General features: G+C 40.9%; 1 protein-coding gene across 9 annotated transcripts in view; it reads right to left on the reverse strand.

The window, feature by feature from the left end:
• The window catches only part of RNF38 (ring finger protein 38), a 172,264-nt gene that overhangs the window by 83,136 nt on the left and 66,763 nt on the right, over positions 1-22,365 (reverse strand). For 3 of the 9 annotated variants that reach the window (XM_049896479.1, XM_049896478.1, XM_049896477.1), the window contains exon 2: positions 20,327-20,397. The exons of 1 other annotated variant lie outside the window; for it this stretch is intronic. In XM_049896479.1, coding sequence (XP_049752436.1) covers positions 20,327-20,397 — 71 coding nt within the window. Of the gene's footprint in view, positions 1-4,353; positions 4,742-4,761; positions 4,924-20,326; positions 20,398-22,365 lie in introns of those variants that run through there. 5 more of the 9 variants (XM_049896486.1, XM_049896485.1, XM_049896482.1 and 2 more) reach the window with 2 other exon arrangements.

Genomic DNA, 22,365 nt, shown 5'->3' on the forward strand with positions numbered 1-22,365 from the left:
AACTGGCAAAAGTTGTGACTGAACTAGACTAAACCAAACACTAAGAAGTTTCCTAAATGCAACCAAACACTTTGACGGAAAGAGTAGCAGGGCGGGGGTCTGGGGACCATGGATTCCAGGAGCATCTAGGTCAACTGGTGTAACAGTGTGTTAAAAAAACGTTCTGCACCCCACTTTGGTGAGTGTTGTCTAGGATCTTAAAAGCTAGCAAGCAGCCATCTAAGATGCATCAATTGGTCCCAACCTACCTGGAGCAAAGGAGAATGAAAAACACCAAAGACACAAGGAAAATACGAACCCAAGGGACAGAAAGGGCCACATAAACCTGAGATGCCATCAGCCTGAGACCAGAAGAACTAGATGGTGTCCGCCTACCACCAATGACTGCTCTGACAGGGAACACATCAGAGAATCCCTGATGGAGCAGGAGAAAAGCAGGGTGCAGACCTCAAATTCTAGTAAAAAGACCAGAATTAATGGTCTGATTGAGACTGGAGGAACCCCAGAGGTCACAGACCCCGGACTCTGTTAGCCCAAAACTAAAACCACGCCCAAAGCCAACTCTTCAAAAATTAGATTAGACTATAAGACATAAAATGATACTGGTAAGGAGTGTGCTTCTTAGCTCAAGTAGACACATGAGACTATGTGGGCAGCTCCCATCTGGACGCAAGATGAGAATGCAGAGGGGTAAAGGAGCTGGCTGAATAGACACAAGAAATACAGTGTGGAGAGAAGGAGTGTCTTGTCACACTGTAGGAAGAGTAACTAGGGTCACGTAACAATGTGTATATAATATTCTGTACGAGAAACTGACTTGAATCGTAAACTTTCACTTAAACTAAAAACTCAGTGCACAAAAAAAAAAAGTTGTGACTGATATATTTACAAAAAAGACCAAAAAAAAAAAAAGTAGAGGCTGAAGCTGTTTAAGTACAACCAAAAATGTCATGGGATTCGGTTTTTTGGTTTGGAGGTTTAGGGTCACGGTTAGATGGGACATTCCAATTAATTGGCCTAATGCATGCTTAGTGCTTCTGTTCTACCTCCTAGTTCATTCTGTAGTGCCTGGGGTCTTAAAAACTTGTAAGCAGCCATCCAAGGCACAACAATTGGTCTCTATTCACCTGGGTCAACAGAGGAAGGAAAATCAGGAATAGAAGAATATGGAATGTGTGTCTAACTGCCTCCATGAAGAATTGATTCCTTTGCCATGAGACCAGAATTAGATGGTGCCCAGCTACCATTATGGAACATTTTGATCAGAGATTCTATAGAAGAATCCTGATGAAAAGTGGGAACATGCAGAACAGAATTTCAAATTCTCATTGACTCTAGACTTCCTGGAGCCCTCAGAGGGTGGGTGAACCCCTGAAACTATTGTCCTGAGATAATCTTTAACCTTAGATGAAAAATATCCCTGAACTCTTAAAACCAAACAATAGTTTAGCTTAATTAGTTAAAAAAAAAAAAAAAAGTTTGCCTTGGGCATTATGTTCTTTAAGAACTATCTGGCATCAGGAGCCCTGGTGGCACAGTAGTTAAGAGCTTGGCTGCTAACCATAAAGATCAACGGTTTGAATCTACCAGCTGCTCCCTGGAAACCCTATGGGGTAGTTCTACTCCGTCCTATAGGATGGCTATGAGTCAGAATCAACTTAACAGCAGTAGGTTTGTTTTTCTTTTTTATATGGGATCAAACTGATGACAACTCTAAAGATTAGATGAGAACCTTAGGAGGCGGTGAATTTATGTTAATGAGGGAGGAACAACTCAGAAAAGGAGGGTGAGGAATGGTGGCACAACCCAAAAAGTGTAGTCAATGTTACTAAATTGTACATTAAAAAAAAAAAATTGTACATATAGAAACTCTTAAAAAAAAAAAAAAGAATGCTGACATACTCTGATAAATGGAACTAATGTGACTGAGCAATTTGTGTGTAAGCTGTCAAATGGGAACCTAACTTGCTGTGTAAACTTCCACCAAAAACTCAAAAAAAAAATTTTTTTTTTAATCATAGAAAAAGAGACACACTGAGGACAATGAGAGCAGTTCTTTACTCTGCACCCATGGGATCACCATGAGTGGGAATCGACCTGATGACAACTACCCCTACCTAGTTAGAAGTGGAAAGAAAGTAAGCATTAGCTTGATCTCTTCCAAATAAACAATGCACTAGTGCGTGTTTAATAAATATTTGCTGACTCAACTACAGGCTCGAAGTGTGTGTTTACAATCTGTTCACTCTCCAAAGAAAAAGAAAGCAAGATGAGTTAATCAGAGTGCAACAGAAATGAAAACTGATGTACGACCTATGTACTTAATTGGTCAAATGACTGTTGGCATATAGTCTAAAACAACCAGTAGACTATATGTCAACAGTCATTTGACCAATCAAGAATTATCTTTCCATAACACAAATTGGGAAAAAAACACAATGGCTGGATGCAATAGTAAATAGAGTAGACAGAGGGAAGAGTTGGTGAACTTGAAGATAGAGATTACCCAATCTGAACAACTGAGAGAAAATGGCCTCTGGGACTTTAATTAAAAGACCTAACATTTGCATTTGAAATGTGCACACAATTATTCATAGAAGCTTTATTTGTAATAGTCTAAAACTGGAAACAACCAAAATGTTCTACAGCCAGTGACTGGTTAAACCAACTGCAGTAGAGCCATACCATATTTAAAATATATATATATCTTTCCAGAAAGGTGAATTGCAAAATGGTGGTGACCTATACCAAACTAGGAGCATCAAAAACAGAGAAAAGTAAACAGAACACGCCAGAAGTAGAAGACAAAGAATGTGACATTCTTTGTGCTTAAAAGAAAATGAAGATAGACAATGAAACAATCTTTCCATACTGATCAAGTATAAATGAGCACAAACAGAAAAAAAATATTCAAAATTAGAGTCCGGCTATGTAACATGGGTTAAACACCTCATCCGATGCTATTGGCAGAGAGAAAACACATCTACAGTCTACATTATGATGGTAACATAGATGCAGCTATGTCTGACTATGCCATCCTCTGACCAGTCTTCCCCAAAAATTATGCTGCTCTAGAAAAATTTCTACACTTAACTATATTAATACTTGCCCATTTAATTTGTCTACAAAGACAACAGTTTATAAACTTTGAGGTACAGAAACTACCTTTTAGAATCAAAGAAGGTATCAGATGTGGAAGGACCACAGAGATCCAGCTCATGTTTTACAAAAAAGGAGCTGGAAGCCTCACTGCTAGCTTGTGGAAAAAGAGCTTAGTTACAGCTATCACCTAAGACGCCAATCAGCTTAGAAATAAATCCTACAGAAAATCATAGAAATTAACTTAAAATTGAATCCCTATAATGAACAAATTTAAGGCTTAGTAGATTTTCAAAAACTATACCAATAGGAAATGGAGAAAGGCGGTACCCGAAGTGGTATAATTTCCAGTTGAAAACCTAGATAATAATTTAATCTTTTGATTTCAAGTGTGTTCCAGCTTCACAAAATTGATCTGGCACCTATATTTGGTCTTGTATCGTTACTCACGTGCCCAGAAGTCCTGCTGCTTCAATGCGACTGTGTTCCCCAAAGACAGAAACAATTTTACTTTAATTTCAACTGCCCCAGATCCTTAGTAAGTTTTGATTTTGTAAAAAAAACCGTGTGAACAAATTATTATTTTTAAGTACAAGCTAAGTTACAATAGCTGCTTGCTATTTAAGGAAATTTTATGGTAAATATGTTTACAACAACACCTGCAATCATCAGGTAGGTTTGCAATTCTGAGATAACCAAAGGCTGTGAGTGAAAACTTGAATACAGGTAATCACTGTCTTACCACGTATTGGAGTTACAACACGCACTGACAACCCATACTTACCACCTGTTTTGGTACATCTTATAGCTCGTAACATGTAATAATACAATATCGCAGCGCATAATTTGCTGATATTCTCAGATGTTCACTCACGGGTGTTCAAAAATAGGAATTATAAAGACACTAAAAAGGCAACGATGAAGAAAACACCAAAAAAAAGGTATCTGACTTATGTCAGAACCAATTTACAGTCGTTGGACCTGAACTCCGTAACGGTAAGTCCGGGACTATCTGAGACTTAAACTTCCATACGTTAGGTCAATCGCTTAAGAATCAGAAACGAACAGGCAAGATTCGTTTTAGTTTAAGGCAGAACAATTAGAATACCCGACTTTTACTGAATAATTGCATACATGCTTCCAGTTTAAAAAAAAAAAAAAAAAGATGTCCCTTACAAGCCCTACACAGGGCGACAAAAACTTTATTCTCTTTGGCCATTATTAATTCGAAAGACTCGCAGTTCAAAAACCAACCTCTCTCATTCTCCAGCCCTGAAAGGAAGAAGTTTCATTCCCTAAGAACAAAACGCAGTCGGCCCAGAAACCCGCGACGGCAGAAGGGCGAGAAAGAGGACCCTTCTGATCGGGTTCCGCGTTCTCATGGGTGACATCATTTCACCTGCGCCTCGGAAAAATGGGAGGGAGCGAGAGAACGAGGCCATCTGCCAGGCGACGGCGGGCCGGTGGCTCCTGCTGGCGGCGGCCGCACCTCCTCACCGCCGGCCGCCCCGGAACAAAGAGAGCCAGGCGCCCGGGCCGCGCCCCACCTAGCACCCAGCAACCAAACCTCCGTCCGGTCGCCGGGCGCGGCTTCGCAGGCTCCCAACGGCCCGCGGGCCGTCCCGCCCTCGCACGGGAACCAACAGCCGCAGAGGCCAGTACCTGCGAGGGAAGGCTCCGCCCTGCGGGGCTGCTCTCGCGGCTCCGTGCTGGGCCCCCGCCTCCTATTGTGACCGCTCGCCCAGCCAGCCGCCAGCCGCCAGCTCGCCAGATCCGCTGTCCCCGGGCCTTCTCACCCCCGGAACACCGGCTGCGACTGAGGCGCTGTCACGGCGCTTCCTTCCTCCCGGAACCATTACACGGGCAGCGCCAGGAAGCGAAGGCTGCTGCACACCCAGGCCTAACAGAGTCGGCTAACGCCTCGGGGCCCCATCCTCTCCGACCCCGCGCCTCAACTGCCCCGGCCTGCACACTGTCCCGCACCGCTGCACGAGGGGCCCCGCCCCACCGCACCCCCGAACCCAAGCTCGAAGACCCGGCCTCGCCGCGCGCCGGCGCAATACCGTCCGCTGCGCGCGCAGGCGGCGCCCCTCGCCGCTAGGCCGCAAAACGCGCGAGCACACGGCCCTCCCACTTCTCGGTTCCGGGTCGTCTTCCCTCCCCGCCCCGCCTCCTCGCGGGCACAAACCTAGCAAGCCGAGAGCGCGAGACCGTCAGAGCGCTCCGCCCCTTTCCCCTGGCTCGGCTCCGCGCGCTAAACCCCCTTTGTTTCCACCCCGCGGGGGAGGCGGCGGGGCGGGGCGGGGCTGGGCTGCGCGCGTCCAGGCGCGCGACTCGGACTAGTTCCGGCAACACAGCCTGTCGCGCAGCGCCACCGCGCAGACCCGCCCCGCACCGTCCCCGGCGCCCAGAAAGGCCAGCGCTTCGCCGTGGCCGGGGGCCTTGATTCCTAATTTGTACAGTACTGTCTCCCTAAATTGTTACAGCTGCCTCGTGCCGCCCACCTCCAAAACTCAGTAATTAAACAGTAACCAACCTCACTTAATTCTCACAATATGTATTCATGTGGCCCGAGAGGTAGGAATTTTTGATGTAGAGATGATTAGTCAAAGATCTCTCACAATGGAGCAAGCAGGTTCGAACCCAAGCTGTCCTACTCCAAGGCTTAAGTACGCCTGAGGGTTACTGAGCGCTTGCGGGGGATGCAAAGTGAGAGAGACGAAGACTGAAGCTGCCTTGGCGCCTATCTCGATCGCGTTCAAGATTAAGAGATACCTTCCATAATAGCACAATAAATACAAGACAAAGATACAAGTGGTGGTGGAGGAAAGGAGAGGGAGCATAATGGAAGAGATGGGCTTCTTTTAAACAGTTAGGAAACAGATGATGTCTACAAGAACGATGATCATATTTTACACCTCGGTAGTGTGGTGAACCAAAAATATTAAGGGCCAATCAGCAGGAAAAAACACATTCTAGTTCTCTTTGCATCACTTAAGCCAATCTCCTTCCCTCTCCGGGCCTCAGCTGCATCAGGTGGAAAAAGAAGGAATCAAGACATTAAAATAGTGTTTCCAAACTTTCTAAACCTTATACGTCCTATGTGTGAATAACACTATATGGTAATTATTTACGTACATTTGTCTCCCACATCAGACTGAGCATCTGGACTCAGTTTTGACTGTAACCCCAAGGCCCAAGCCTAGTGCCTGAAACACAGCAGCAGGTGCTTAGCAACTGCTGAATCAAAGTTCCAGCAATAACATCACAGGCTGTTATGATGTCTGGACAAAGGGGAGCTGGAATGAGCTACCAGCCCCCTGTGAACACGTCACGTCCTCAAACCCCATACCTCCACTATGTAGCCCAATTATCTGGTTGCCTCTCACCCCAAGTCCTCTGCCAGTCTTCCAAGGTAGCCAGTCTTCCAAGGTAGCCAGTCTGGAGATAATTACAGCCAAATTTTAATTCACTTTCATTTCATGAAGCAGAGTCAAAGTCCCAACCACACCTTTAGGTGCATCAAATGTAATACATTTCTAGCCTCTAGATCCCTCACAATTCTTATTCTTATTCTTCTACTGTGACTTCACATAGCACTACAGATCTTCCATCAGAACACCAGTTATAAACAAGCTCCCTTACATGATGGAAACACCCTGAAAATAGCTTTCTCTGTGTGCTCAGATATGAGTTATGCGATGCAGGGAGAAGAAAATTGAGAAATGGGAGGGGAAATCACTGTTTTGGAGTTGTCTGATCGTAAGAGTCAAGGTTCCTCAGGTGCTGGATCTCAGGAGCAAAAACTTATTACAGCCCTTCACAGTTACCCACAAACTTACACGAATCCCCCTAGGTTTCAGCCAACACTTTGTGGGGCAAACTCCTTGAGAACCCTTCTCAACTGGTCAAGATATCAGCTAACTAGGCTCTCAAGGCTTACCCCAGGAAGTCCATCTAGGTGTAAACAATGCTGCCACAATCTCTAGGTTTGAAAGTCTGAAAATCTTTGCTGCAGGTTTTTCCCTAATTTCCTTAACAGGAAAATCTGGTATCTTGTTCGTAAACACCTGATGAGTGGATAGACTGGAAGGTGAGCCACTCATGACGATCTAATGGTAGGAGTTACAGAGCCCCAGTCCAGCTACCATTTTATCTGGTAGGTAGGAAACCTTGTTGGAGGACTGTCCAACAGAACGTTCTCCAATGATGGAAATGGTCTACATCTGCACCATCTGCCACCAGCTACCTGTGGCTACTGAGCGCTTGAAATGTGCCTAGTGCGACTAATACTGACCAGAATCAATTTAAATAACCACACGTAGCAAGCAAGTAGACAGCAAAGCACTTGTGAAAAAAATAACTAGCAAGAGCTTTCCAAGAGTTTTGACTCCACAACTACCCTCTAAAACTGGTTTTCAGACAAGAGTGAAAACCGTCAAAGAATACTAAAAACTGCCCTTCCTGGCATACACTAGTCATTTAATTCCCCTCACTTCTAAAATAAAAATATTATCAATACATTGTTTATTAACAGGAAAGCGACAGTTTCTTCAAAATGTGTCTAGTAGTTATTCACTGAGATTTGTTTACCCTGAAGTCCTACCATCCTAATACATGAAAATAATAACCATGTCTAGGCATCCCCTTATGTACAAAAACCGCACAGAATTTTAGAACTTATGAAACATCATGAAGTTGACAAATTTAGCCTATTTTTGCATTTTAAACTTCATCCCCTTCTCATAGTCTCTCTCTCTGTGAATGGGCCAAGGAAGTGAAGATACTTGTGTTCCATGTGAATGCTCACCAAAGGGTGACCTCTGCAGAGAAGGATTTTAACAATCTAGTGGATAGGATGACATGTTCTATGGAAACTAGCCGTCCTCTTTCCTCAGCCACTCCTGCCATTGCTCAATGGGCTCATGAACAATGTGGCCACCATGGTAGGGATGGAAATGAGGCATGGGATCGACAACATGGATTTCCATTCACCAAGGCTGACTTGGCTCCAGCCACTGCTGAGTGCCCAATGTGCCAGCAGCACAGACCAACACTGAGTCCCCAGTATGGCACCATCCCTTGAGGGGAGGGCAAGTTGATTACACTGAACCACTTCCATCATGGAAAGGGCAGCATTTTGTTTTTACTGGAATAGATGCTTACTCTGAATATGGATTTGCCTGCCCTGCACACAATGCTTCTGCCAAAACTGTCATCCACGGACTTAACAGAATTTGGTACTGAGACCGGGGTGCTGCTGTAACAGACACCTAAAAGTGAAACTGTGAATGTAGAGACTGGAGTTTTACAGTGCAAGCCTAGATTGCCTTTAAGAGACTATTAGTGGGATTATGGACATCAAGGACAATTCTGGTGAAGACTCGGAAGTGAGGAGAGCTATTTCTCTCTCTCTTTCTCTAGATCATTCCTAACTGAACATACAAACACACCATTAATTTCTCCCACTTTTAAATCTTTTCCTATAGTTGCTGGGTTTTTTTTTTTTTTTTTCTGTTTAAGAAATCTTTCCCTATACTTGGGTCATAAAGATCTTCTCCTATATTATTAGAGTTTTTATTATTTTCTCTTTCACATATAGATCTACAAATCACCTAGAAATGATTTTTGTTTTTGGCGAAGTAGGAATGAAGTTTCATTTTTTTTCATACGGACATCCAATTGACACAGCATCATATATCAAAAAAGACTATTTCCCCAATGCTCCTTTGTTAAAACCAAATGTCGACATATGCACGGATTTGTTTCTGGGTTCAGTATCTGTTTCACTGGTCTCTATCTATCCTTGTGCTGATACCTTATTTTATTTAGTAAAGTGCTCTGCTTTTTCTTCAAAAGTATCTAGACTTTCTTTAACATTTTGAGTTTCCATAGGAATTTTAGAATCAGATTCTCTATTGCCACCATAACCAAAAATCTGCTGGAATTTTAATTGGGGCCGCACTGGATCTAGAGTTTAATTAGGGGTGGTTTTGAGACCTGGTGGTGCAGTAGTTAAGCGCTCAGCTGCTAACCAAAAGGTTGGTGGTTTGAACCCACCAGCTGCTCTGTGAAAGACGTGGCAGTCTGCTCCCTTAAAGATTTACAGTCTGGAAAGGACCCCGGAAGACATGGCCCCTGAACTCAGCCCAAAACTAAAACCACTTCCAAAGCCAACTCTTGAAACAAATATTAGACTGGACTATAAGACATAAAATGATATCATGAAGAGTGTGCTTCTTAGCTCAAGTAGATACATGAGACTAGATGCGCAGCTCCCGTCTGGAGGTGAGATGAGAAGGCAGAAAGGGACAGGAGCTGGTTGAATGGACACAGGAAATCTGGGGTAGAAAAGAGGCGTGTGCTGTCGTCACATTATAGGGAGAGCAACTAGGATCATATAACAATGTGTGCATAAATTTTTGCATGAGAAACTAGCTTGAACCGTAAAGACTCACTTAAAGCACAATTTTTAAAAAAAATCAGCACACACACACACAAAAGATTTACAGTTTTGGAAACCCCTGTGGGGCAGTTCCACTCTGCCCTATAGGGCCACTATGGGTCGGAATCAACTCAACGGCAACGAGATCTGCCCCCATTCCCCGAACTGTTATCTTCACAATATTGAATTCCAATCTATGAACAAGATTATCTTTCTATTCACTTAGTCTTTAATTTTTTTCAATAATGTTTCACAGTTTTCTAAAGAAGTTTTACACATTTTTCTTCTTAGGTTTATTCTAAGTTTTTTTTTTTTTTTTAAATAACAATTCAATTATTAATTTTGATAGTTCATCTAAATTCCTTTGAATTTTCTAGGCACAGAATCCTGTTGGCAGAAAATAACAAGTATTCCATTATTTTCTTTCCAACATACATTATCTTTCTGCACTGGCTAGAATCTCCAATACAGTGTTAAACAGACACGATAAGAACAGACATCTTTGAATACATTTTGCCTTAAATGTTAGAATGAAGAATTTTCAGATAACTAAACTGTGTCATAATATAATAATTCTAATGCTCTAAGGCCAAATAACAATCAAAGCAAAAATCAGTCTGGATCCTCAATTGCCCAAACACATTCCACTTAAGAATGGAAGAAGTGTTCGTATGCATTTCTGATTTTCAATTGTGATGCAAGCAGCGAAGGGGTATTCTAGTTAATCAAAACCAAAACCAAACCAAACCCATTGCTGTTGAGTCAATTCTGACTCATATCGACCCTACAGGAGAGAGCAGAGCTGCCCCACAGGGTTTTCAAGGAGCGGCTGGTGGATTTGAACTACCAACCTTCTGGTTAGCAGCAGGGCTCTTAACTACTGTGCCACCAGGGCTCCCTAATCAAATTGCCACAAACTGCTCATTTTCAATGATTCAGATCAACAACAAAACACATTAAGCTCTAACAAAAAGCTATTTAATACAAAAAAGAACATCCACTGATGTTGCAGTCATTTGGGGACAAGTCTTCTAGAAAATAAAACTTGATGAGTTTATTAGAAGAGTGCTAAAAATATTATTTTAGTATTGTCTACAAGCAAAACACTAAGCCCATACTGCTGTCGAGTTGATTCCAACTCACAGCAACCCTATAGGCAGAGTAGAATTGCCCCATATGGTTTTCAAGGCTGTAAATCTTTACAGAAGCAGACTGCCATATCTTTCCCTCAACGGAGCGTCTGGTGGGTTTGAACCTCTAACCTTTTGGTTAGCAGCCAGGCATTTAACCATTGCACCACCAGGGCTCCTCTACAAGCAAAAGGTCTCCCAAATTCCTTCTTTTTCTTATTTCTACCTAAGGAAAAACAGCTATAATCTTAGGACATATATAAGAAAGATCTCATTCTGAAAACCATCCCCAATCTGCAAATTTGAAGGGTACTACTGCTGGAAATATATTTTAAGTATATTGTATACACAATAATCATAAATCTTACATAAATGTTAGGTAATAGGTTGCCGAATAATAAATATAAAATTTGCATTTGTGATCAATTTTGCATTTCTAGACATCAAAAAAAAAATCAAGGGATACCTAAATAATTCTTATCTGAAGGACCTTTTTTACAAAGGGTGACTATTTTTTTTTGTCTTTCTGTATACTTCTATCACAACACCTTACATCATTTATTAAATGTCTGTTTCCCCTCCCCCTATTAAACTGTAAGCTCCTTGAGGACAGGTCCCGTTTCTACTTTGTACATCACTGATACCCAGAAGAGCACTGGGCACATAGCAAGTCCTCAGTTAATACTGGGCAAATGTTGGCTAGGAGAAAATGCACAAAAATGGAAGGAGGGGCATCTTCTATTTTAAAATGTTGAAAGGCATGATTGAAGAGCTGCAGAAAAACAATCAATTGCCTGAATGCTGAAGAGTCATTCACATGGAAGGAAAATGTCATAGGAAAACTTACCATATGAAACAATGTTACTAGACAGCTTGGGGCCCTGCCAAATATGGCGCTGAGTAGAGAATGGCCTATCTGCTGAATATCCTCGATCTCTTCTAGTGAGGAGGCAGTTCCCACTGGTTAAAACCGTCAGGAAGAGGGCCATTCTGCCATCATGCCCACTGCCAAGTCTCCTGACTGCACTCTCACTACAACCCCAAACACTAATGCTGTTAGTAGCCTCTCTTCTGTACTCTAACTAAAGCAAACGAAACCAGTTGCCATCAAGTTGATTTTAACTCATGGCGACCCCCAAGTGTTTCAGAGTAGAACTGGGCTCCATACGGTTTCCAATGGCTGTGCTCTAACAGTATTAATCTGCTCTGCCTTGCAATTACGTATATGCTCAACTCTTTCACCCACTAGAGACTGAGCTCTTTGAAGCCAAGAACTAAGTTTCACAGAATCTGGCAAGGGTCTAGCACATGTCATACGCTCAACACATATTTCAATAAATATATGTAAATATTCCATGCCAGTGGTAATTTCAATGTTTTTCTCAAAAGGTAAATTCCCAGGGAGATATGGGGCACAAAAACAGAATAAAGTGGATAGAAGAAAAAAAAAGGCAAAAATTAAATTTCAAATTTTTCCTAAAGCTAGCTCTCCTTCTCCTCCCTAAAAGTTTCTCTCCTGCCCCCAAAACCAGCTAAAAGGACCGAATAAGATGAAGCTGCACTAAGGGGACAGGTATATTGGCCAAGCATTGCTCAAGCTGTGCAGTATTATCAAGTATGATGACTTGATCTACTACAAAACAATTGGCATAAGCAGTTTCACCCGGAAGGATTAATACCTGGTGGCATAGTGGTTAAATGCTACAGCTGCTAACCAAAAGGCTGGCAGTTCAAATCCACCAGGCACTCCTTGGAAACTATGGGGGAGTTCAACTCTGTCCTATACGGTCGCTATGAGTCGGAATCAACTCCACAGCAACGGGTTTGGTTTTGGTATAGGGTTGCTATGATTTGGAATCACTTTCCGCTTAGTTTTTTGGTCCCTTTTTTTTTTTTTTAGTGGGAAGGATTAATTACCAGCAGCTGCCACAGCTGTAACTGCTAAGGACCAGAAGGGGGCAGCAAAGGCCCACCCAAATTAAAATCTGAAATGAAAATCTATAAGCCAGTTACTGGCTTTGGAATTTGGCACTCAGCCTTAAGAGAATTCCCCGTTAAAGAAAACAGAAACTCAGTATTGAAGAAGTTAGACAATATTTCATAGTAACCAGTGAGCCACAGACGGTTTTAGATTATTGTGACCATGGGGTGAAGGTTGTGGTCTAACGGCTGTTTCCACAGTACAGGTGAGAGATGACAGGGACTGAACATGGCAGTGGCAGTGGGGACGATGGAAGGAATGAATGCTCTTGTGGCAGTAAAGGTGGGATGACACTAAAGCAGACCCCTGGATGAAAAGCCATCAGTCAGGGAGCAGTTCAAGAAGAGTGAATAAACCTGAGTGCCTAGGATAAGCCAAGTCAGAACAGAAAATAGACCCCCACACCAAACCACAAGTCCAAGGTGTACAAATAAAGCACACTGCAACATCACAGCACATTCAGCCTCTAGAGCAGGATAACTGGGCAGGAGCTGACTGAGGCAGGCACTGCCTTGGCAGGGTGGCCTGCCGGAAGGTATACCCTTTGAAACAGAGCCCTAAAGATCCCAGGTCAGTCCTCTCTGATCTTATAGGCACCTTACTCATTCTGCTCTGGTGAACAGAGCACATCTCTTGGGTGCAAATCAAGTTGTATGACTCTCAATCTGATATTACTCCAGCACCCTAATCTCAGGGGAAACCATATTCTGATACTATGATCTTACCAAATCTGCTGGAGAGCCACAGGCACAGAAAAGAACTAATCAGAAAGACCTACGTTATTCTTTTCAAGGAAGCTTATAATTTGTTATTAAGAATACCATCTCATTTTTAAAATTCTATATTACATTTAGTTTGTTTTCAGTCTTTTGCTATTACAAAGATATCAATAATTCTTGTACATACATACAGTTTGGCATGCATTTGACAATACATCCATATAAATTACTAATAGTGAAACTGCTGCTTCAAAGGGTATGTGCATTTTTTTTTTTTTTTTTAAGTTTTGAGAAATGTCACAAAATTGCCTCCAAAAAAGGCTGCATCAAGTTTTTCCTCTCCCCAACAGTAAATGAAAGTAGTTGGGAGCTGACTCTGGAGTGGGAAACTGAAGTCTTTAAGGGCACTCTCAGGGCAGATATGCTGACTTTATCAAGGACAGCAAAAGGCCAAACACTATGGAGAGAGAAGCCCTGAAGATGAAGCTTGAGCCAGTGAACTCTGAGAGCAGCCATATTTAATATCCAGCTTTAAGTTCTCTCTGTTATAATCCCCTTCTGTTAAATCCCCGAGCCTTTACTATGATCTCATTAAAGGCAATAGCCTAGGAACTAGGCCCAAACTTGAGCCAAAGTGATACCAGGCAGAAAGCAGCTTAGGAAAGCTGGTGATCAACAGGCCTGGGTTACAGGGCTGGCCAGGAGGCAAGCAACCACAGAACAGACACCCATAGTTCCAGGAACGCCTAGGGAGGAAAGCCAGGCAAAAGAAGCCAGTTGCAGTTCAGAGGAACAAGGGCTCAAATCATTAAGAATTGAACATTAAAGAAAAACATGACCTCAAAAGGCAGTGAAATAGGAACTTCGGGTTATACTTTTTTTACTGTTCCTCTTTATTTTTCCTTTTTATGTTTAAAAGTATATGTCTTAGTGGTATTCCACTATTACTGAGCTTTACTTTTTTAATATTTGAACTCTATTCCTCATCAATATGAAGAGTAAAACAATTCTATGAATTATTCCCACTCCTACCATTTTTAAAACAAACATTGCTCAGTTTTCAGAAATCAAATTCCTATCTTAAGCTAGAGGATCTCTCTCTACCTCCTTTTCTGTCAAGGTATGATCAAGGGACTTCAGAGCACATACGTGTTCCTAAGAAACTGCCTGGAAAAAATTTTTTGTCTTAACTTTGTGTTTTTGATCCTTCACCAACAGCCTTCTGGACTGTTAGCAGCTTCAGAGTCTAATTACCATTAGAAGTTTACTCTCCCCCTCAACCTATAATTGTAAAATGGCTGATCTGGAATGAACTTTAGAGACCAACTATTCAAAGGTAACAAATGGACTGTTTTCTCACATGTGACACAGTCTACTCGTCATGACTACAGTGAAAGCCATGTTAAGAAGGGTTTGGAGGCTGTCAGGTTGGCAGGAAAGAATGTAGCGATCAGTCAGTGGTATCTGCACCAGTACAAGTTGGGAGGGAAAGCTGGAACTCCCATGCTACAAATCTATTATCCTGGTTCTGCTCTACCAGCCTCTCTACTCCCACTCAAAAAGCAAGAGAGAATTACCAGGACCAAAAAAACCTCTGGCTTTTGCCAAACAGCCCCCAAACATTATACCAGAAGTCACATTTGACTGCACAAACCTTGCTTCCTAGCATGTTCGACAAGTACTAGTTTTTAAAAATGGTAAGAGTAACAAAACCCAGAACATAGCGAAGACGGAGTAAAGGAACTCAATCAATAAACATAACAAAATGAAAAAATGAAGATACCTGGTTACCAAATGATGAAATATGTAAACCTGAAAATTGTGTTAAGTGAGTCATCAGGCATTTTATTCTTAATAAACTCTCTAACTTTTTTAACTAAAAATTTCATCACTAATAACCACTGCCATTTATTAAGCACCATGAATGGCCGGGCCCTATCATGAGACACAAGAGCGGGGACTATGGAGTCAAACTGCCTGAGTCCAAATCTCAGCACCACCACTTGCTGATTATGTGACCTTGAGCAAATTACTTAATTGGTTGATCAGTTTCTTTCTCATTTATAAAATGTGGACATTAGTGGTATCTACTTCATAAGGTGGTGGGAGGATTTCCTGCAAAGATATGTTCTTACCTGGAACATAGTAAGAGCTCAATAATATTGGCTGTATCATTATTGCTGATTTCTTACAACCATGACATGATACAGCTATTATTCCTATTTTACAGGTGAAAACTGGCCTACAATCATATAGCTTAAATAAGCGGCAGAGCTGCGCCAAAGCACATAGTCTTACCATGATGCTACCCGAGGACACTTCATGGCATAATGGGTGTTTGATTAAGGCATGCTTTCTTATCGATTTTCTCTCTTTAACATGATCTCATATCTACCAAGGTGTAAGTTATCCATTTTAGGGAATTTAAAGTCAAATGTTTATATCTCTTTCAGAGTACATCTGTTTTGTACATAAACGTGGGTTCACAAAACATTGTTTGCCAAGTTAAGAAATATTTCATAGAAATGTGATAATTACAAAAATTCTGTTAATACTCAAATTTCAATTACTGTAACAATAAACCTCTGAAGAGAAGGATTGAAGGTAACGCTGCATTAAAAAAAAAAAAATTTAAAAACCCAATATGTAATTAAAAAAGAAAAACCTAAAAATTTAAAAAGATCAAGATAAAAGGTATATGGGTTATGGAAAAAAAAAAACCCAGTAGCATGTTTCCCGCCTTCCTCAAAGGCAGTCTTCAAGCTGGATTGGTGCCTTCTTTTGTGATAAATGGACTTAAGCCTAGCACAAGGAAGTTATGTCCAGAAAAGACTTCTGCTCTGGGTAGCCACTCACATACAAGCAGTTTAGAAAGAACTCTCCCGTTTCCCTCTTTCAAATGGCTTGGTCTTCCTGTACCAAGTGTACCAAATTCACCAAGACACTCTGAAAAAGTAGACCGCTGAGGCTACAAATTAATACACCTCACCTAGGGAATAGTCTCCTTTTATCAAACTGTTTTTTTGTGTGTGTGTGTGCTTTAAGTTTACAAATCAAGCCAGTCTCTCATACAAAAACTTATATACACCTATAGGGTCACTATGAACTGGGTTGGATGTACTCCTAGTTGCTTTCCCCTTAATGAGACAGCACAATCCTCTCCACCCTGTAATCCCTGTGTCCATTCAGCCAGCTTCTGTTACCCTCTGCTTTCTCATCTCCCCTCCAGACAGGAGCTGCCCACAAAGTCTCATGTGTCTACTTGATCCAAGAAGCTCACTCCTCACCAGTATCATTTTCTATCTTTTATTGTCCAGTCCAATCCCTATCTGAGGACTGCTCAATATTTTATCTCACCCTCAGGTCATACCTATTTCCCCATGCCAAGTTTATTCTCAATGTGAAAATGTCACTATTTATTCCCAAGTTGACTTTAGCTGAGTTAGATTAATTTCAATATCTAGGGGAAACATAAAGATGCTATCACCATCACAGTTTTGTGTTTTACTTTGTACTTTTAAGAGTGTTTCTACATGACCACCACATTTGATCAGTGCCACTATCAATGCACAGTGAGGTTTCTTATAAAGAAGCACAGATTCTGAGCATGAAGCAGAGCAGGGCTGCCATGGAAAAGGAGCCTGGAATAACACAGTCATGAATCAAAATGGAGGCCAAAGAACCTGGCCAAGAAAAAACTAACTGGCAAGACTGCCTGCCAACTGGCTTGGTTTCACCATGATTCTCCAGAACCTTATCCACTTGCAGATATACTTTTCTCTGAACATGTCATAAGTTGAGTGGGTAAAACTAGAAATGGACTTCGGATAGTAGAATGCAGACTCTGGAGCTAGACTGCTGGAGTTTGAATTAGTTGTACGGCTTACTATGTAACCTTGGGCAAATTAGTTAATCTGTGTCTCAGATTTGCCACCTACTAAATGGGGATAAAACAATCCCAATTTCACAGGGTGTTGTAACTACCCTGTTTTAGAAGACCAACTTTCTCCCAATATTCCTGATATCTCTTCTCTGCTTTATGTTTTTTTATAGCACAAGTGACCAATTAACAATATTTAAATTATTTACTGTCTCACCATCTCCTCACCCCACCCACATAAAGCAAGCTCTTTAAGGGCAAGGACTTCTGTGTGTTTTGTTCAATGTACCCTCCCAAAACCTAGCACTGTACTCAAAAATTCAATGAATAAATGAATGTTCACTACGTGGAAACTGCAGAGTATAACTTTATGAATGAATATAAAAATATTGCTGGCAGACTTGTGTGAATTGCTCTACCCAATATAAACTGATAATATGTGAGTCTGCAACTCACAGTATTTACTAGTTAACCTCAGAGCTGGAATCAGCCCCCTCGAGAAACAGACTACAAGCCGATGCACATCAGCTGAGACACTATTTAACTTGGAGACAGGCCAAGCCAAGAGATTTGGGTACTTGCCACCAATTTCAAGGCTGTGAAGGGGAGGTCTAAATGAACTGCCCCTCTCCTTGGCTGACCCCTGGTTCCACCCCCAGTCTCACAAGGATTAGTTAAAAATTAGGCAATTTTTAAGAAAAAAAACTTTTTTGGGGGGGTTCCCTAATTTGAGAAATGGACCATGCCTGGGAGGAGTATCACTCTTCTGCTGACCAGACTGTGAAGTGAAAATAATAAGCAAAGCATCGACATTCATGGGACAACATGCTCAGAATTGCTAAGCAAATATTTTACATGACTTACTCTGGGGGCAGAAGATCTGGTCTAGTCCCAGCTCTGTAGGGTGACTGACCCTCCTACCGAAGTCACAGCTTGTAAGTTTATTTTAAAAGGGGGGAATGTACATTAGATGTGCTGTACAATCACTTCAGCTTTTTAGAGAGAGAGTTCACATGCGCACATTCAAGTGGTAAGCAGGAACAACAGGTTTATTTTTGGTTTTGCTTTTGTGAATCCAATATCTATTTACTACAGAAACAGAGATCTGATTTTTAAACACACAATCCATCACTCACTCCCCTCTCCAGCAAGATGCCCAATGATCATAAAGTTGCAATCTGCACTAGTCACTCTTGGTTCTCATCATCCCACTTAGCCTGCTCTACGTTTTCTTTTTTTCACTGCACTTACTGTAACATACTATATAATTTATTTATTTTGTTTATTTTTATTGTCTGCCTCCTCCTGTTAGGTTGTAAACTCATGATAAAAGGCATCTTTATCTGTTTTGTATCCTGAAGTGTTCTATTCCCCAAGGGCCTAGACACACAGCTGCCAATCAATAAATATTTGCTAACTGAATTAGCTGAATAAAGTATGAATCCACAGTTAGAGGCCCTAATCCAGTCTCTCCATTTCCCTCTAGGAAACACAGTTATACACATGTTAGACAAGAGAGAAAGGAGGGTACTTTCTGCTGACCAAGTGGCAATACCCTTAAATTTCTCTTTTTGTCCCCTATGTATCTCTGGAAAAATCTCCCAAAGCACAAAATGAGTTATACAAAGAACCAAAAGTAGGAGGTAAAGCAATTTAGGGAAATGGAAGGTACCAGGCAGAGGTGGACGGAAATCTCATCTTCAGACTGAAGATCTGGAGACAGCACAGAACACAGTTCAGCTTTTCCATAAGTGAACAAATGGTCAGAAGCATATTATATGTAGCAGTGAAAAGAAAATTCAGCTCAAAAGCATCTTCAGAAACATAAAGCACATTTATTTGTAATACTACTGACCTAAAGTGGTTTTGTCTTCTCCCTCTTATTTTCAAAAGTTCATTTCTAAAATCTGTGGAATACTAAATTTCAAGGAATCAACTATATGGTCTAAAAGTCTCTTGTAGTGGCTTGCACTCTGAAAGAAGTTAAAAGTAAAACTTATGTCTCTGGATTGCTGTAATAGTAAGAGACTCTGGAATGTCAGGAGCAGTAACACTCTCTCTGTAAACAGACTGAAATCTGTCTGAGCAAAGCTCACAAAGACAGACAGACCAACAAACAGAACAAAGAAAGCCATCTGGAAAAATTCCAATGACCAACCAACTTCTTGATCTAGTTCCAACAGGATGAGGGAGGAGGCTCAAGATCAAAACAGCAGAGAAAATGATTGCTTGGATTGGTCTGCATTGCAAACTACCAAGGGATACATTCCTGCATACGAGACACAGGAAACGGGAGGGGAAGCCGCTGGAACTGATGGTAGAAAAGACTAAATTTAAGCTGTCCAACACCAGCAGCCAGATGTTCCAAACTTCGAGCCCACAGAAATATCTACTGCAAAGCCTGGGACATCAAGGGTTCTGATGGGTATTGGAAAGTCTCCACAGATCAAGTTTCCTTAGAGATAAAAAGAACGGAAGCAAAAAAACAAAATGAAACAAAACCACCGCAAGTTTGAGACTATATTAACCAAAAAGAAAAGACTAAAGCAGGCTTCTTTTGCATGAATCAGGTAACTTATATTCTCAATTCTCAACATTTAAAGTAGAATTTGGAAATGGAGTCCAAAAAAGGTAAAGTTTGAGAAGAAAACATAATTAAGTGGAATTATCGACTCCAAAAATGAAAATTACAATGTCTAAGATATTTCATATTGGAATCCAAGATGTTTCTGAGTTAGCTATCAGCTCTGCAAGCATGTGTTCACGTACAGTATTAAGACAGTCCGTCCAGACTGTGCAGGAGAAGAAGCTCTAAGTATGGGAAAGGAATGGGCACAGTATAAGGAAATGCAGGACCCATCAAGAGTCCAGCCCACCTCCTGGGAATTATCCTCAGGTTCTCTGCAGCAGTCTAATAATCTGACATACAAACCAGCAAGGCCCCCTGCAGCTCAACATTAAGCCCCTCAAGGCAGGCTCTCCTGGCCCTGGGTCCAGAAGTTATATAAGTGACTCCAGCAATATATGGGTGGCATGCATTTTCACCATGGTAGACATCAACACAGACCTCACCTTGTCACTGTCATCATGACAAATGTGGTCGTGATGGATGGACTGGCACTGAAAAGAAGCACCAACACTACCTACAAGAGAAAGGGAGGAAAAGTTAAGATGCAGTAATTCCTTATATTTAAACTATTTTACCGATTCAAAGTGCTATTACATCCATTATCTCATTTAGTCCTCATAATGCACTGAAGTAGGCATGGTAGAGATAATTATTCATGTATTTTAAACCAGAAAACACAGAACAGAGATGTGGTCTGAAACTAGAACTTAAGTTTTTCAAATCCTAATTTACCACTTTCTACTGTATTGAGTAAGCTGCTTTCAACGTCAGGCCACCCAAATAAGCACAACAACCTTCAATATGGCAAACTCTGATTTATGAAGAAGAAAATTACACTCTTTTTCAGACTATGCAACACTTTCTTTGAGGAAAAAAAAAAACTGACCCTATAAATTCTCGGCATGTAAATAACACAATCTAAAAGTACACATTTTTAATATACCCAATCACTTGTTAATTTGAAGAACTATCTCCTAATAATCACTGCTCTATGAAAATACTGTATTTTGAACCAAGAGAAAAACAATGATTATTCAATAAATAATGGGAACAACTCATTAGACATTTGAGAAAAAAATTTTGATTCCTATACCTCACACCATACACAAGATAGTAGCTCAATTATCTTTGTAAATGTAGAAGATAAACCTACAGTTTTAGAAGAAAATGTATGAGAATTTTCTATAATGCTGGGATAAGAAAAAGCTTTCAATCACCTTCCTATTCAGTACTGCAGTAGAAGTCCTAGCTAGAACAATAAGGCAAGAAAGGGAAATCAAAGGGCATACAAATTAATAAGGAGGAAGTAAAACTATCCCTTTTTGCAAAGGATATGACCATATACACAGAACATCCCAGTGACTGCATAAGAAGCTACTGGAAATACTAGAAGAATTCAGCAAAGTGGCAGTGTACAAGATCACATTACAAAAATCAGTTGGATTCCTCTACACCAACAAATAGAACTCCAAAAAAGAAATCAGAAAAACAGTACCATTTATAATAGCCTTCGAAAACATAAAACACTTAGAATGAATCTGACTAGAGATGTGAAAGACTTATGCAAAGAAAACTACAGAATACTACTTCAAGAAACCAAGAGACCTACATAAGTGGAAAAACACACCACGCTCATGGATAGCAAGACTTAACGTTGCGAAAATGTCAATACTGCCCAAAAAGAGCTACAAATATAATGCAATCCCAACCCAAATTGCAACAACATTCTCTAATGAGATGGAAAAAATAATCACCAACTTTATATGGAAATGAAAGAGACCTGGATAAGCAAAGCATTATGAAAGAAAAGGAACAAAGTAAGAGGCCGCAAACTCCTCAAACTAAGAACATACTACACAGCTGTGATGGTCAAAACAGCCTGGTACTGGTACAACTACAGACACATAGCCCAACAGAACAGAATTGAGAACCAGGAGTAAATCCATCCACCTGTGAACAACTGATCTTAGACAAAAGGTTGAAGTTATTAAATGGGGAAGAGAAAGTCTCCTTAACAAATGGTACTAGCAAAACTGGATACCCATTTACAGAAAAATGAAACAATATCCATACCTCACACCTACACAAAATCTAATTCAAAATGGATCAAAGTCCTAAATGTAAAACCTAAAATTATAAAGATCATGGAAGAAAAAAAATAGGGACAAAGATAAGGACCGTAGTATATGGCATAAATAGAACACCAAACATAACCAAAAATGCAAAACAACAAAAAATAAACTAGATAACCAGGATCTCCTAAATATTAAACACTTAACGGTCATCAAAAGGCTTCACCAAAAGAGTAAAAAGACAACCTACAGACCGGGAAAAATTTTCAGCTATGACATATCCAACAAGGGTCTAATCTCTAAAATTTATATAAAACATCAATACCTGAACAACAAAAAGACAAATAACCTAATTAAAAAATGGGAAAAGGACATGAATGGACACTTCACCAAAGAAGACATTCAGAAAG

The sequence above is a fragment of the Elephas maximus genome, chromosome 9 (genome assembly GCF_024166365.1).
Source record: "Elephas maximus indicus isolate mEleMax1 chromosome 9, mEleMax1 primary haplotype, whole genome shotgun sequence".
Classification (NCBI taxonomy): Eukaryota; Metazoa; Chordata; class Mammalia; order Proboscidea; family Elephantidae; genus Elephas; species Elephas maximus.